Source organism: Eleutherodactylus coqui, chromosome 5, assembly GCF_035609145.1.
Source record: "Eleutherodactylus coqui strain aEleCoq1 chromosome 5, aEleCoq1.hap1, whole genome shotgun sequence".
In the NCBI taxonomy this organism is placed as follows: Eukaryota; Metazoa; Chordata; class Amphibia; order Anura; family Eleutherodactylidae; genus Eleutherodactylus; species Eleutherodactylus coqui.
Window position 1 is genome coordinate 176,439,084 of NC_089841.1, and position 14,824 is coordinate 176,453,907.

The following is a 14,824-nucleotide window of genomic DNA, read 5'->3' on the forward strand; positions in this document are numbered from 1 at the left end:
ACGCACACGGATACCACATGTGTGATTGTATTTTTGATTTTTTACAAAGTAAAGGGAGACAAGTGTTTTTTTATTTTTTTAATAATTTTTTAACTTTTTTTTTTTTATTATTTTTTTTAAATTTTTTTTTTGACCCTTTAGGGGACTTCCACAGGGACCCATCAGGACCCCTGATCACATTCCGGGGGTCCGATGGTGACAGCCCTTTACATGCTGCAGTGACAACCCTTTACATGCTGCAGTCACATAGACTGCAGCATGTAAAGGGTTAACACAGCAGAGATCGGAGGTTTTCTCTGATCGCTGCTGTAAGAGCTAGTACCTAGCTGTCCTCTGACAGCCAAGCACCAAGCTCTCCCTGCCACAGAGACCATCAGCTTGCTTCTGACAAGCTGATGGTCTCTATGGCAACCTGTAAACAAACCAGTGCAGGAGGTTGCCGACATATCGGCAATATCTTCTGCTGGTTTTTCAAAGTCCTGCACTGCTCTGTGTGGGTCTGTGCAGGCAGAGCACCATGCCACAGCTTGTGGCATTGTGCTCTGCAGCTCCCATAGTGATACATAGCCCGGAAATCTTCCGGGCTATGTTGCTATGAGCAGTGGAGCTCGTCCCCGAAAATTTTCCGGGCGTGCCACTCAAGGGGTTAAGACTCCCCCAGAGAAAACAAACAAGGTGTAAGGTACGGGGAATGTGGAGGCCAAGGAAGAAGTTCACTACTGTCACGACTGCACAGCCGCTCTATCTGTTTGGTAGCTGCCTCTTGAGCTCCCTTCTGACTGTGAGAACCTGGGACTTCCTGTTCCAGCTGCGAGGAAAGCTAGATCTGTAGTATACATAGGTACAAAATCCCCGGCATTGTTTGCTCATGGAAAAAGAAGGGGCTGTATACTTCCTACAGGTTAGAGCGCAAAACGCATGCACCTTGGGGAGAGTCGCACATACGCTCCATGTAGACATGCGTGTCTGCCCTCCACCAGATAATGACATTATGTTTGTTAACTGCTCGAAAGGCAGAAGGCGGCTTCATCACTAAACATCCAATGAAACCATCGCTTTCCATTAGTTTGCATACGCTCGCAGAAAGAACGCCATCGCACTTTGTCGTCCGGTTTCATGGCCGGTAACAACTGTAATCAGTAGGGATAACTTCAAAGAAACGTTTGTGCAGAATCTTCCACACAAAATTAAATTAAATGTGAGTTATGAGGGTTTCCAATTGGGAAGATCATTTCTAATAACCCTGTATCTGACATGACTTCAAATATAGTTGTAGGGACAAAGGCCCATTTATTTTCAGCTGTGGAGAGAAGTAAACGTTTTGACTCCTTGCATAATGGCTCTCCCCCACTTGTGCAAGGGGATAAGAGCCCTGAGTATATTTTATGTTCTATTCCAAACATACAGATGACCATATAAAGTAGACACCTAATGCAAAGACTGAAACAATATACTTATAGCCAATCAGATTATCCTAAAACAAGAAAAAAAACACGCAGTGCAGAGTTACCTCCTTATCACTGTAAGAGATGTTCCGAATTTCATTCCAAGGGAAGGAGGTTTTAGGGGTCAATCTGTTTTCAGGGTCGTAAATATGGAGCCCTAAGGCATCAACTCCCAGCAACAGCTCAGTGCCTTTCTTGTTCTTGGATTTTACAGGACAGGATATGGAAGGAAAACGTAGAGTGATTGGAACATGTGGAGAAAAAAAAAAATCAATAAAAAATTAATAAAAAAAAAACTATACATGGACGACATAGACAGGGAAATATATTCAGATCTCTTAGAACAGTTTAATCTACACATTAAAAGATGTTTGGCTAAGGCTTCTATCACATTACGCTGCAGAATCCAGCACTGCTTCTGTTCCTGCTATCAGTTTTAATGCAAAAAAAAAGCACAGGGGTCAATATGTGAACCGGAGATCTCTTTTGTCTCCATTTCAGATAGCTTAAAGGGGTTGTCTCATGAAATCAAGTGGGGTTCAGCACTTCTGTATGGCCATATTAGTGCACTTTGTAATATACATTGTGCATTAATTATGAGCCATACAGAAGTTATTCACTTACCTGTTCCGTTGCTAGCGTCCCCGTCGCCATGGATCCGTCTAAAATCGCCGTCTTCTGGCGATTTTAGACGCGCTTGCGCTGTGCGGTCTTCTGTGCGGTGAATGGGGCCGCTCGTGCCGGAGAGCTGCTCCTCGTAGCTCCGCCCCGTCACGTGTGCCGATTCCAGCCAATCAGGAGGCTGGAATCGGCAATGGACCGCACAGAGCCCACGGTGCACCATGGGAGAAGACCCGCGGTGCATCGTGGGTGAAGATCTCGGCGGCCATCTTAGTAAGGTAAGGAAGAAGTCGCCGCAGCGCGGGGATTCGGGTAAGTACTAAACGTTGTTTTTTTTTTTTTAACACATGCATTGGGTTTGTCTCGCGCCGAACGGGGGGCCTATTGAAAAAAAAAAAACCCTGTTTCGGCGTGAGACAACCCCTTTAAGTCTTGGTCAGTATTTTATTTTATTTTTTTAACTGAAGAAAGAAATATCCTTCTTGGTTGTCTATCCAGTTTAAAAGACTAACAGGGAAAGAAACTAATGTGTAGTGGAGACCAAAATAGGTCACCGTCCACATATTAACCCCTGTGGTTTAGTCTCGATTCTGTCCTACTTTCCATCCCTATACAGTCTTCTGCACAGAAGCATGATGGGCAGGGAAGGAACCCGTTCTAGATACAACAGTACAATTAGAACATGAATTAATATATCACACACTGTATATCCCAATTGCAACCCATCAATCCTGTCAGGACGACTCCTATTACATGGACACATTTTACATAGATGTCATACATGGCAAAGAGAATACGATGTTAAGCCAGTGCAAAGCCAAGAGTTTTTCTACCCGGATTCTCCATATCTGTCCTAACCCAGGTGCTTTGTGTTTTCGACAATATTCTGTGACTTAAATACCCCCGACATCTGTCTGACCCATGTACCTTCCCCTATACTAAACCTTCAGAGCAGGAGAGAGCTTGGCGCTGCTGCTCACGTATCCAGCGTGCAGAGCGCTGCCTGGGTATATAGTAGGTCGCTGTATGTTTTCAGCCCCTGGACAGATGCAAACTGGGATCATTTCATGCACAACCTAAGTTTAGATCAAGATACAATAATAAAGCTTTATATTAAATTATAAACATAAACGGATATCGTTCCGTCTGAACAAGTCCCTTCTGTTCAATGGAGCATCTGCTTGCCACTGGTATGGTTTCTTTCATCCACAATGATCAGCTGTTATCACCAGGGAATGCTTCATGTAGTCATTCATTTCCCTTGTAAATGTTACATTATAAATTTGCCCATGTAATACGTGGTCATCTCAAGTCTATTAACCCCTTAGTGACGGCTTCATAGTGTTTTTTACGTCCTGACATTGCAGGACGTGTATGGAGGGAGATCGCGCTGCTATTTCCCTCCATACATCACAGGTGTCAGCTGTTTTGTTTTTTTACAGCTGACATCAGTGAGCAACAGCCCCGACACGCCGCGGCGGCCGATCGAGGCTATTAACCCTTTAGATACAGCTGTCAGTTCTGACAGCAGCATTTAAATCCCCCAATTGATGTTCGGTGGTCCCGTACAGCCCCACCGCGGTGAGATCGAGGAAGCCATGCGGGTGTCATGGCAGACGGGGTCTTCTGAAAGTCTCCAGGGCTGTCTTGGCAGTATGTCTATTAAGCCATCTCCGTGGAGTGGCTTGATAGGCTGCCTGTCAGAAAGCAGTATAATGTAATGCTATGGCATTACATCATACTGCAGGAGGGATCAAAGCATTGCAAGTTGTTGTCCCAACTGGGGACTAAAAGAAAATGTAAACATAAAAACAAGAAGTTTTACTAATTATTTAGAAAGGAGAAAAAAGTAATAAAAGTACAAAAAAAAAACAAAAAAAAAAAAACCCTTTTCCCATCTTTACAATAAAAGAATCTAAATAATAAAACAAAAATACGTATTTAGTATCGCTGCGTCCGTAAAAGTCCGATCTATCAAAGTAACACATTATTTACCCTGCACGGTGAACGTTGTCCAAAAAAAAAAAAAAAAACAGCCAGAAATGCACTTTTTTTTGGTCACCCTGTCTCAAAGAAAAAAAATGTAATAAAAAGCGATCAAAAAGTCATATCTATTCAAAAATTGTACCAACGGAAACGACAGGACGTACTGCATAAAATGAGCCCTCACATAACTATGTAGATGAAAAAATAAAAAAGTTATTGTGCGCAGAAAATGGAGACCGAAAAAAAAAAAAATTTAAATATCTTTAAAAAAAAAAAAAAAACAAGTAGTACACCAAACCCCCCCCCCCCCCCAAAAAAAATATACAAGTTTGGTATCACAGTAATCGTGACCAATCGAATAAAGTTATCGTGTCATTTTTATTGCAGGTTGTGTACCGTAGAAACAGGGTGAACCGAAAGATGGCGAATGTCGTTTTTTTTCCATTTCTCTCCACTTAGAATATCTAAAACGTTTTGCAGCACATTATACGGTACAGTAAATAGTACTATTAAAAAATACAACTCGTCCTGCAAAAAACAAGCCCTCATACAACTAGATCAATGAATTCGTAAAGGAGATACGATTTTTCAAAAGGGATGAGGAAAAAAACGACAATGGAAAAAAAACAAAAAAGCTCCGTCACTAAGGGGTTAAAGCAGGAGCAGTTTTTTGCAACAGCTCTTCACCCTGGCTCAAGAGTAAAGTCAGATTTGCAAAACCTCCTCCTACAGTGCGAGCCTGCATTACCGAAAAGAATACATACTTGCAAAAAGAACAACAAGACCAAGTCAGAGCTAATTATAAAGGCACAAGATATCCGTTTCTCACCCGTATGAGAAAATAATTGACGCCATACATCTCGGTGTCTTGTGCTATTTTCAGGTATTCCATTTCAGCTTCATCTCTGGAAAAAAATTATTGCACAGGCTCAATTTCATTTTCAGGGAAACTCCAACCAACCATTCTAAAACCAACCACAGACAGCTACAGGGGTTACCAGCTTACCTCGTGCGCCCACGGTGTTCTGCATACCATGCAGTGATCCTCTCCTCCCACATTTCTGGAGTCATCTGGTATAGGTTTATTACCTGATTAATAGAAATAATCAATTACAGGCGATTTCCCTCCATGTACTCTATGGTCATAGGTTTAGTCTGCACTTTAGTCTGAGGCTGCATTCACACATGGTATTTATTGATGTGGTTCAGAAACTATGCAAAAAATGCAGTGTGTGAATGCAGCCCAAGGCACATGCACACAATAGCATTGCTGGCTACTGTTGTACCTTGTCTCCACCACAAGTATGGGTGAAGACCTAGTGATAGGCTGTATCCACCCAGTGTACGCCCACATGCTACTGATCAGCTGCCTGGAGCAAGGTCCTAGCAACGTGGGGACTGAGGTTTGCCTTGGATGGAGGGTTAGGGTTAGTTTAAGTGTTAGGCTTACATTATTAGCTGTTTACACCTAATAATGTAAGCCTAACAATTAAACTAACCCTAACCCTGCACCCAAGGTGACCCGTCCCCGGCAGCCTACCATAATCTTGGGCAACAGCTCTGCTCTTGCTCGCCGGCGTATAATGCATCCAGAAAAATGCCTTCCTCCGGCAGGGTTGGTAAGTATGCTTACCTTCTTCACGCCGGCCTGTAAAGGCCGCCCGACATGCCCCATCTGCAGTGCCAACGGCGCTTGTGGCGTCAGCCTCTTGAAGTGCAGCCACTCAAACTTACTCCCAACGCTTCCTGCAGGCAGCCAATCAATAGCTTGTGGGCGTACACTGGGCGGATACAGCCCATCGCATTGCTGCTCCATGCAGGAAACATGCATTTAGAGCCAAGAACAGGGTCAGATCCTGTCATGTAAGATTAAAAAAGCCTCTCCCAGCATTGGGACTAATTTATTTTATATAAATCAATCATTACAATAAAACATACGGTTCCTTCATAGGGATACAATATGGTCATGTGTACAGAGACTAAGGGTCTGTTGCAGGTATACCTTGTGATTATTTCTTGACATTTACACTGAACGAGCACTGCATTAGAAATAGTTGGCGTGTGACATCCTATGATCTGTAACACGGTACCACATGATGGCCGTGCCATGATCTGCTCTCAGATTATGTTCTGACTTCTCCTCTCTGCAGCAGTAGGCAACATTTGGCAGGTGTGGATAAAAGTGGTGACTTGAGTGACTCTGACCAGCGGCAGGTCAAATGTGGTTGATCCAAAAGGCCAGACTCTGGTAGCACATCTGGTATCTCAGCAATGACGTGCCACAGTGGAACAAGTGACCCAGCAGTACTACAGTGGAGAAGTTAGACAAGTTTCCACAATGACCATGCAGCATACCTTGCATTGACTGAGGGTCAATAGACTAAGAGCAACAAGGATTCCCCGGATGACCCCACGTCATCGCCAACAACGCCTCGCATGCAAACAAGAAAGATGTCAATGGATCTTGGACACATGGCAGGAGGTTGTCTGGAGTGACAAGTCTGGTTTCCTACTGAACCATGTGGATAGCTAAGTCTGTATCTTATGTAATCAGCAAAAAGTCATATCCCATGGGTGTACCATTTATAGTGCAATGGGACGGTGGTGGCTGTGGCATAGTCCGGGGAGCGTTTTCCTGGCATGGCCTAAGACCATTGGTCATCATACCACAATCCTTGAAAGGGAAATGTTCAGGGACCTGTTAGCTGACCATCTGGACCCTTATCTTCAGCAAGTATTTCCCTACCACATTGCCCTCCTTCAACAAGACAACGCTCCGTGTCATCAAACTTGGATCACTAGAGAGGGGATGGAGGAACACAGTAAATTCTTCACACTGACTTGTCCCCAAACTCACTGGACTGTAACCCCATTAAACGTGTTTGGGATATGCTGGACAGGGCTGTGAGATTTGCTCCCACTAATCCCTATAACGTGCACCAACTGCAGTGGGCATGGGTTGAGTTAAGTACAGTGTATATTCGCCACAACGTGGAATCTGTTCCCCGACATCTGAAAACAGCGATTGCCCAAAAAGGTGAACCAAACCATTATTGAGTAGGATGTTCGTAATCAAGTGATCATTCAGTGTATATCCAAAAGTGTGGAATTGTATGCCCACACAGTAGCATACATTGCCCATAGACTGCCATTTAAAGAACAAAAGAGGAAACATAAAAACAGCAAATAACGTAGGCCATACTTTTTATGGGGCTTATCTGGATGGAGTAATGCAGCAGACTACACTATTCCATACTGTTAAAAAAGAAAAGAGCCACACCAACTTATTCCAGCCTGATGGAGGCAAAATTGACACCCTTATGGTCTCCATCCTATGGATGGGAGCCTATGGCGATATTTAACATATAAGTTAGATGAACACTGCAAACGCAATGCAAATTCATCATAACTTTTGCCATATATTAGGAATTTCATACAGCCATGAACAACTTGCTGTTCATGATTGGTCTGTGAAGGCGGTCGACTCAGACAACAATGCCTTCAGTTAAGAGTTGAGATGATCAATCACTCTCCACTGTGATCTGTGGTCTAGTCTGGCCTCCACTGATGGACGGAGATCTGTTGTTCAGCAGGAACTATTTATCCAACGCGGCAGAATAATTCTTCGACATATCGGCCATCAACCAAGCTCATTCGCATCATGAAAGGAGTGATGATTAACAGAAAATGGTGAAATTAGCTTTTTTTGACTGCTCAAACTCTCTAGCACAGGACCAACTTAAATTCTTTGTTGTCACTTTAAGCAAACCGCAATATTCAAAAATACTTGTAGCTCACCCTTTTTGGGAGTAGCTCCTCCTCTGCCAAGAATCCACGTTTGTGTACAGACGCATCATAATCACCATACTAAAGAGAAAAATGAGAAGAATGGGGAAAAGTTTGAGAAAGAATTTACCAAGAAATTTACTAAGATTTTCCCTGAGACACAGTGTGCCTAATACATGAAGAGGCGCAGGCCTGATAGAATTCTAGCCAGCTTCTGGCATAAATTATGTATAGATCTGTTGGTCCAGGATCACCATGCCCCTCCCAAGTACTGCAAATTTTTTTTTTTTTTTAAGTGTCAGGGCTGATGTAGAAAGCTAAAAACAGTCAAATTTTTGTGCAAAAAGCCGTTTGTACAAAAATCAGATACTTTTTTATGTAAAGATAATGAATACAAGACCCTTACAGTTACCCTATTCTGGTAGGCTGCATAATTTTATAACAACCACCTCTACTTACCCGAACTGATTTATTTAAAGGGTTATAGGAATTTAATGCAATGAGAGCTGTGCCTGCATTACCAACCCTGGCCACTGCCATGTGAACAGAGCTGTGAGCTTCCAGCTTTGTACACACTTACAGCAGGCTGTTTAACAACTGATTGTCCGGAAGAGATTCTTAGGGCTCCCACACACTTGCGTTTGCGTTTTTTGTTAACGCGATTGTCCATGGGACTTTCTAATGTTAAAAACGCAACACAACTTGCGTTTTTGGTGCATTGCGTTGCGTTTTTAACATTAGAAAGTCCCACTGACAATCGCGTTAACAAAAAACGCAAACTCAAGTGTGTGGAAGCCCTTACTGTATATTACTAGCCGCTCTGTTGTCGGGGGGCCTCTCCAGCATGTCACATATCGCAGTACTGGTTCTAGCCAACAGATGGCGCCATTGTATAATGGCAGAAAGAAAGAGCCCCCTAGGAAATCCTGAATCCAAAATTGGATTGCAAAGGGTTAATACAGGTTCACATCCAATAATGGGGTGCATGAACTGAACACTGGCATAAGTGATACATCCAAGAAGGTTCCAGCACAAACCAGAAACAAATCAACTTTCTTAATTAAAATGCCCACAATAAAGCCAGAAAGATACAGATTTTATCCGGTTGGTGCCGCACTTTCCTCTTCCTATAGAACTATGACTGCAGCGTCCATTTAAGATCCAGACTAAAACCTAATATCTATGGAAAGTTGTTTCTTCAGTAACAGTCAACTGAACAACTCAAGTGGCAGGGGTCTCAACTGAGAAAAGTTTGAGCAGCACAGCAAATTGGAAGACATATCTGACACAAGAAATAAGCCTATGCGCTACATTTCAGTAACATGACACACTGTACTGACCTTCGATGGACTGAGCCCTCAGTACAGCTTCAAGTATTTAGACTCATTTAGGCACAAACTCATCTTTTAAACTAATTTGCTTCAAAGTACAAATTACAGAAAAAAAAAACTAATTTTATATTTCCTGGTGGAGATTCAGATATCGAAATAATTCTGAACGCAACCCAAAAATTAGAATTCGATGTTGGCAAGAGAGAAGCAGCATCAGGAAGATAGCAGATAGCTTAGTTACTAAAAACAGCTGATAATAAACGTATATTAGAGGATTGTTATATAAAAGCCATTTCTTAGAAGAGAATGAGATATGTAGCTTCAATGTTGCGTTGCACTTCAAATGGATACATAGCTATAGAAAAGCAATGCAAATTAGTAAAAATATTTTCTCTAAGGTTAATTTTATACATTCTGCGCACATTTATATACACGTAATACAGACAAGTGTCCGGCGTCAAGAGTATGTCTACTCATCCAACCTCAGAGCATTATCGGATCCATGATGCTCCGGGTTCGGATGAGTAGACCTCCAGTTAGGCCGGGACAGCAGCCCGGATTGTAGTCACATACATATGCCTATAATATGCTTGTGTGAAAGGGGCCTAAAAAGAAGTTCTCAAACACATTTATCGCCTAGCCATAGGTTAGGTAATAAATGTATGATCCCTGGGCGGCCAACAACTGGGACTTCCCAGGATAATGGGTAGAGAGAACACGTAATCCTGAAAATTATTATTAGTGGAGGTGTGCGTGTGTGACCACCGCCCCATTCATGGTCTACAGATATAGCCAAGCAATGCGCTTGGCCATCTCTCTGTCTCATAGAAGTGAATAAAGCAGTGATCACACAAACACACCACAATTTCATTCAATAGGGGTCCTTGAGTTGCACCGTTCTGGGAATCCCAGCAGAGAAACCTCCAGTAATCATACATCCTGTGGATAGGTGATGAATAAATTCTGCAGGAGAACTCCTTAAGGCTTCATTCACACGTGCGATGACCACGCGCAGTGTAGCCAAGTGCATAGCTTGCGGCTACACTGCTCTAAAGCTAGCGTGAAAGGGCTAATGCTAACTACTTTGAAATAGCCCTTCACACAATCAAAGATGTGTGCTGCGTGCTTTCCAGCTCCCATAGGAGTATATGGAGAGTAAGCAGCAAAGATAGGACAGGTCCTATTATTGTGCGCACCTCAGAGCTGACATGCAAGTTTGTTCTCAGATGTCCTCTCTTTGTTAGATGCGTGGATTCCGTGCGTCTAACAACCGTCCATGTGAACGCTTCTATAGGAACCCCTTGGTTCTTATAGAAGCACGTTCTTTGCGCACCCCTTTTGCGCGCGGACAGCGCCCATGTGAATGAAGCCTAAAGAGAATGTGCAAGCGCAATAATGCAGCTGAAGAGGACTCACCTTTGCTTGAACAGCATATGATGCCAGCAGCACGGAGGCCTCAGGTGGGCAGTAGATTTTCTCTTCCAGGATCTGCTTTTTAACCTATTCAAAGCACATAGGAGAATAAATGGCCGAGAACTATAAACATACAGAAAAAAATAAAACATACAAAAACTAGAACAATGAAAATGTCCCAACAGTGAAAGGCGCACCTGCAGGAAGAAGAGGTGCTGAGTAATATCCTGGACCAGCTCTTCCTCAACATTTTCTGGGTAAAACTTGGCTAAAAACTGGAAGGTGACAGGCTCTTCTTTAGGGACATCATGGTCCAGTACCTTAAGGACATAAAAGGGAACTGAAATTAGGCAAGGACATTAAATGATTACTGTATAAAACTTTGGTATTTTCACCTTACCTTTTTATCCATTTTCAGCCATGCTATGGTGTCCTTAACAGTGTACTGAAGCCCAAAGAACCAGTTTTCACGAAGCCCTAAGGTACGACATACCAGGTCAAAAAGGTCTTTCCCCTTCCACTTTACCTGAGGGGGGACATAAATACATGCAGAGAATTACTGCTGACAATTCGTTTGCTAAGGAATATCACCATAAAATAACACATAAAATCTGATGGGTAGCTCCCTGACCCCCAACTACTTTTACCATAGTCATAATATCATTCCAAAAACCCTTGTCTCCGCAGACAGGGGTCGGCACTGGAGAAGGATTGTTCATATGACGCATGGTGCTTGCAGCGATATAGGATGGAGCTGCTTATGTGGATTTATGTGAAAAATCCCCCCTCAGCTTATACTCAAGTGAGGTAAAAAAGACCAAAAAACAAAAACAAAACGCAATACTCCCCTCCCAGCCGGCGTCTGTGTTCCCAGCACGATGGTCTTCCCGGCGGTGCGGCAAGCTGCCTGAAAATTCTCCCTGCTGTCATCTCCCTGCTCGGCTTTGAATTCCCCCGCCGTCAGCGCTGTGATTGGATCGAGCGCCAGCCAATCACAGCTGGCGCTCGATCATTCACAGCCATTCAGTGAATGACATCACCGAATGGCTGTGATTGGTTGGCGCTCGATCCAATCACAGCACTTACTTACACAGCGCTGACGGCGGGGAATTCAAAGCTGATCAGGGAGATGACAGCGGGGAGAATTTTCAAGCAGTTTGCCGCACCGTTGGGGAGACCATTGTGCTGGGTACACAGACGCCGGCTGGGAGGTGAGTATCGCGGGTTTTTTTACCTAGTATATACTCGAGTATAGCTTGGCTTATACGCGAGTCAATATGTTTGACCAGTTTTTGGGGGTAAAACCTATTGACTCGGCTTATACTCGGGTCGGCTAATACTCGAGTATATACGGTACTTACATAAATATATAGCTCATCCATAACAATTATAAATTTAATATAGTAAAATGATAATATCGCACTTACTATACAATTAATAGATTTATTTCCAAGCCAGAGTTGGAACATTTCTATTGGCTCCCTGGATGTAATATGCAACTTTTTTTGAAAAACGCCATGGTTGCAGTCACACATTCAAACTACGTATATCATGCAGCACAAGGATTCTCTACAGGTCATCGTTACCTGCAATGAAGCAAAGTGTTGCTCCTAGTCATGCGACAGTTGTCAACGAGTAACACTAGTGCTAACGGTGCAGCCCCTTAAAAGGAACCAGCCATGATTAATTAGACCCCTCCATCGCATCACCACAATGGTAACAGCTTCTCAACGATAAGGTTCTACTTTCTTGTAGGATTAGCATCATGCAGGAAAGGAACTTTGAATGCTTCAAGTAACTTTAAGGAGTCACGAGGGTAGAGTCATTCTCCAGAGAAGTCAAGAAGACTGATGCCGCTCCTGACTTGACTGATATCCTGTAGGTTGGGTACATCACCACAAGCCTCCTCCCACGACAAATGTGCAGATGCCCACCTTGCTTCATTGCAAATGCACCAAATGTGGCTTGCGATCTCCAACCCAGCCAGCGATCGCTCACCAACCCAGCCAGCGATCGCTCACCAACCCAGCCAGCGATCGCTCACCAACCCAGCCAGCGATCGCTCACCAACCCAGCCAGCGATCGCTCTCCTACTTTTTTTTTTGCTATTTTGAAAATGGGAAAAGTTTTTTTGCTATAAACTTTTTAGCTTTTTTTATTTTATTAATAAATAAACCCCATTTCATGGCTTAATAGAATGTCTGCAGACAAATAATATACTGCAACTCCCATTCAATTCAATGGTAATTACAGGAAACCGCATATAACAGGCAGTTTGGCTGTTTGCACCATCCCAGCCACCAGTGGCTGTGGCACACAGATGGGTATACTCCTTTAACTGTAACACGATGCGATTAATGACCAAGCATGGCGCCATTACCTCACAATTGAATTCCATTTCTGCGTCCATTGTCACGATTCGGACTATGAAGGTTTTAGGCTGTTTCCGCTTCAGAGAGCTGAAGCTCATCCTAGATGCAATAGCCCCAGCCATCTTAAAGTTCCTTCCCAAGTTCTTATCTACTATAGAAACAATCCAACAAGAGGTCTTTTCAGTTATCTTAAAAAACAACAACTTTCTTCATCCATGTTTCCTATCGTTGTAGGAAGGGATGAAAATCTGTGTTTTCTCCATGTCAGCGGGCTCTGTGAATCATGGCATCGGAGCAGGAGAATTCAGTCCCGATAGTCTGGAAAAAATAAAAACGGGGTGATAAATGAATCTAATTGGGAAGCAATTCTTTGTATAGGATCTAGTTAAAGCCATACAATAGAAGGGTCCACTTCGTTCCCCTGATACATCAATAGTCATATTTGAGAGCACCAGTTTATTATTAAGAATAATCTGTATTTATATAGCGCCAACATATTCCGCAGATTGACCGCAATTAAGCAGGAAAGTGGCGGTGATGTTGCCACGGCACAAGGCCTTGCGGTTACGGCGGTCACACGGGCGACAAAATCGCGTGATTCTCTCGAGATACGACAGCGCTAAAAATGACATTTATGTGAAGCCCATGTTTTCCAATGGGTTCCTTCACATTAGCCATGTTTTGTAGGCTGTTACATTGCGAGAAAACATAATAGCGACATGCTCTACACAGCCGCGATTTGCAATGTTTTGTAGCCCATTTTCCCTCTGGGGCCTTTGCTCTCTGTTGCATCGCATGAAAACGCGTTTTTTTGTGAGGTGTGATGCAACTATTGTTTGAGCGCTAAAATATCTAGATATCTACCCTATATAGATTTTTTTTTTAAATAAAAGACACCATACATCACCTTACAAGTACTGTCTACTCAGAGGTCCCTGGGACACTTGTTTGTAGTTTTCCCCCCAACGCTTTCTGGTCAGGTGTTCAAAAACCCCGCCTCCAGGAAGTGCTGGTTCTGATTGGTTCTCGCGCGCTGCGGTTCAGCCAATCACTGCATTGCTCGATGAACTAACCACAGCCCTCGCATTGAATGGCTGCGATTGGTTCTTCAAGTGCTGCAGTGATTGGCTGAGCCGAGGCGCTCGAAAACCAATCAGAACCAACGCTTCCTGGAGGCGGGGTTTTTAAACTCCTTCACCAGTAAGCGCTGACAGAAGACTACAGACAGCTGCTGCTGCAGCACCCACGCGGCCGGGCAAGCTGCTGCAGCACCCAGGTATCAGGATTAATCATTTTCTCATACTAACTCATCACTACAAACAGTACAAGACATTTCCCGTCACACTTCCTGAATCTTCCTGCGCTCTACACTTTGGTCAATTTACTGCGGGATTTGCTTCAATATTTCATCAGCCTCCAAATTAATCTTGGGGACATTTCATTCATCGCACCGCTGTTCACACGCTCATTTCCATCACATACCCACACAGGGAAATTCCTCCTTCTGGGATTCATTTCTTTGCTGGATAGATATGTGTTATATTTGAGCATGTGACAAACGTGTTTTAAGAGGACGACCCATCACATCCTCATGCCAGCGAGGCCAGCTGTATCGCTTTGCCAGCACAGCCACACTGGCATATCACCACTTGATATATGCCAAACTGATTGAAAAAGGGAGCATTTGGCCACCGGGAGTAGAAAGCAACAATCTGCAAGTCTCCATCCACTATCCCAAAATAAGCATTAATGTCCTTAAAGTGTGGATATGATACGGTAGCGAGGATGTGAGCACCTTTGTTTTAAGAAGGCCTTAGTGAATAACGAATTGGTAGAAAGTTTTAGCAGTTTTATATCAGATATAAACGCA

At 43.4% G+C, this 14,824-nt stretch overlaps 1 protein-coding gene across 5 annotated transcripts in view; it reads right to left on the minus strand.

Moving 5' to 3' along the window:
• NF2 (NF2, moesin-ezrin-radixin like (MERLIN) tumor suppressor) overlaps positions 1-14,824 on the minus strand; it is a 93,841-nt gene that overhangs the window by 74,312 nt on the left and 4,705 nt on the right. For all 5 annotated transcript variants that reach the window (XM_066603795.1, XM_066603796.1, XM_066603793.1 and 2 more), the window contains 8 exons: positions 12,963-13,272; positions 10,983-11,108; positions 10,780-10,902; positions 10,586-10,669; positions 7,851-7,919; positions 5,059-5,141; positions 4,882-4,957; positions 1,511-1,645 (listed from right to left, as the gene is read on the minus strand). In XM_066603795.1, the coding sequence (XP_066459892.1) occupies positions 1,511-1,645; positions 4,882-4,957; positions 5,059-5,141; positions 7,851-7,919; positions 10,586-10,669; positions 10,780-10,902; positions 10,983-11,108; positions 12,963-13,076 (810 nt within the window). In that variant the 5' untranslated portion in view covers positions 13,077-13,272. The remainder of the gene's footprint in view (positions 1-1,510; positions 1,646-4,881; positions 4,958-5,058; positions 5,142-7,850; positions 7,920-10,585; positions 10,670-10,779; positions 10,903-10,982; positions 11,109-12,962; positions 13,273-14,824) is intronic.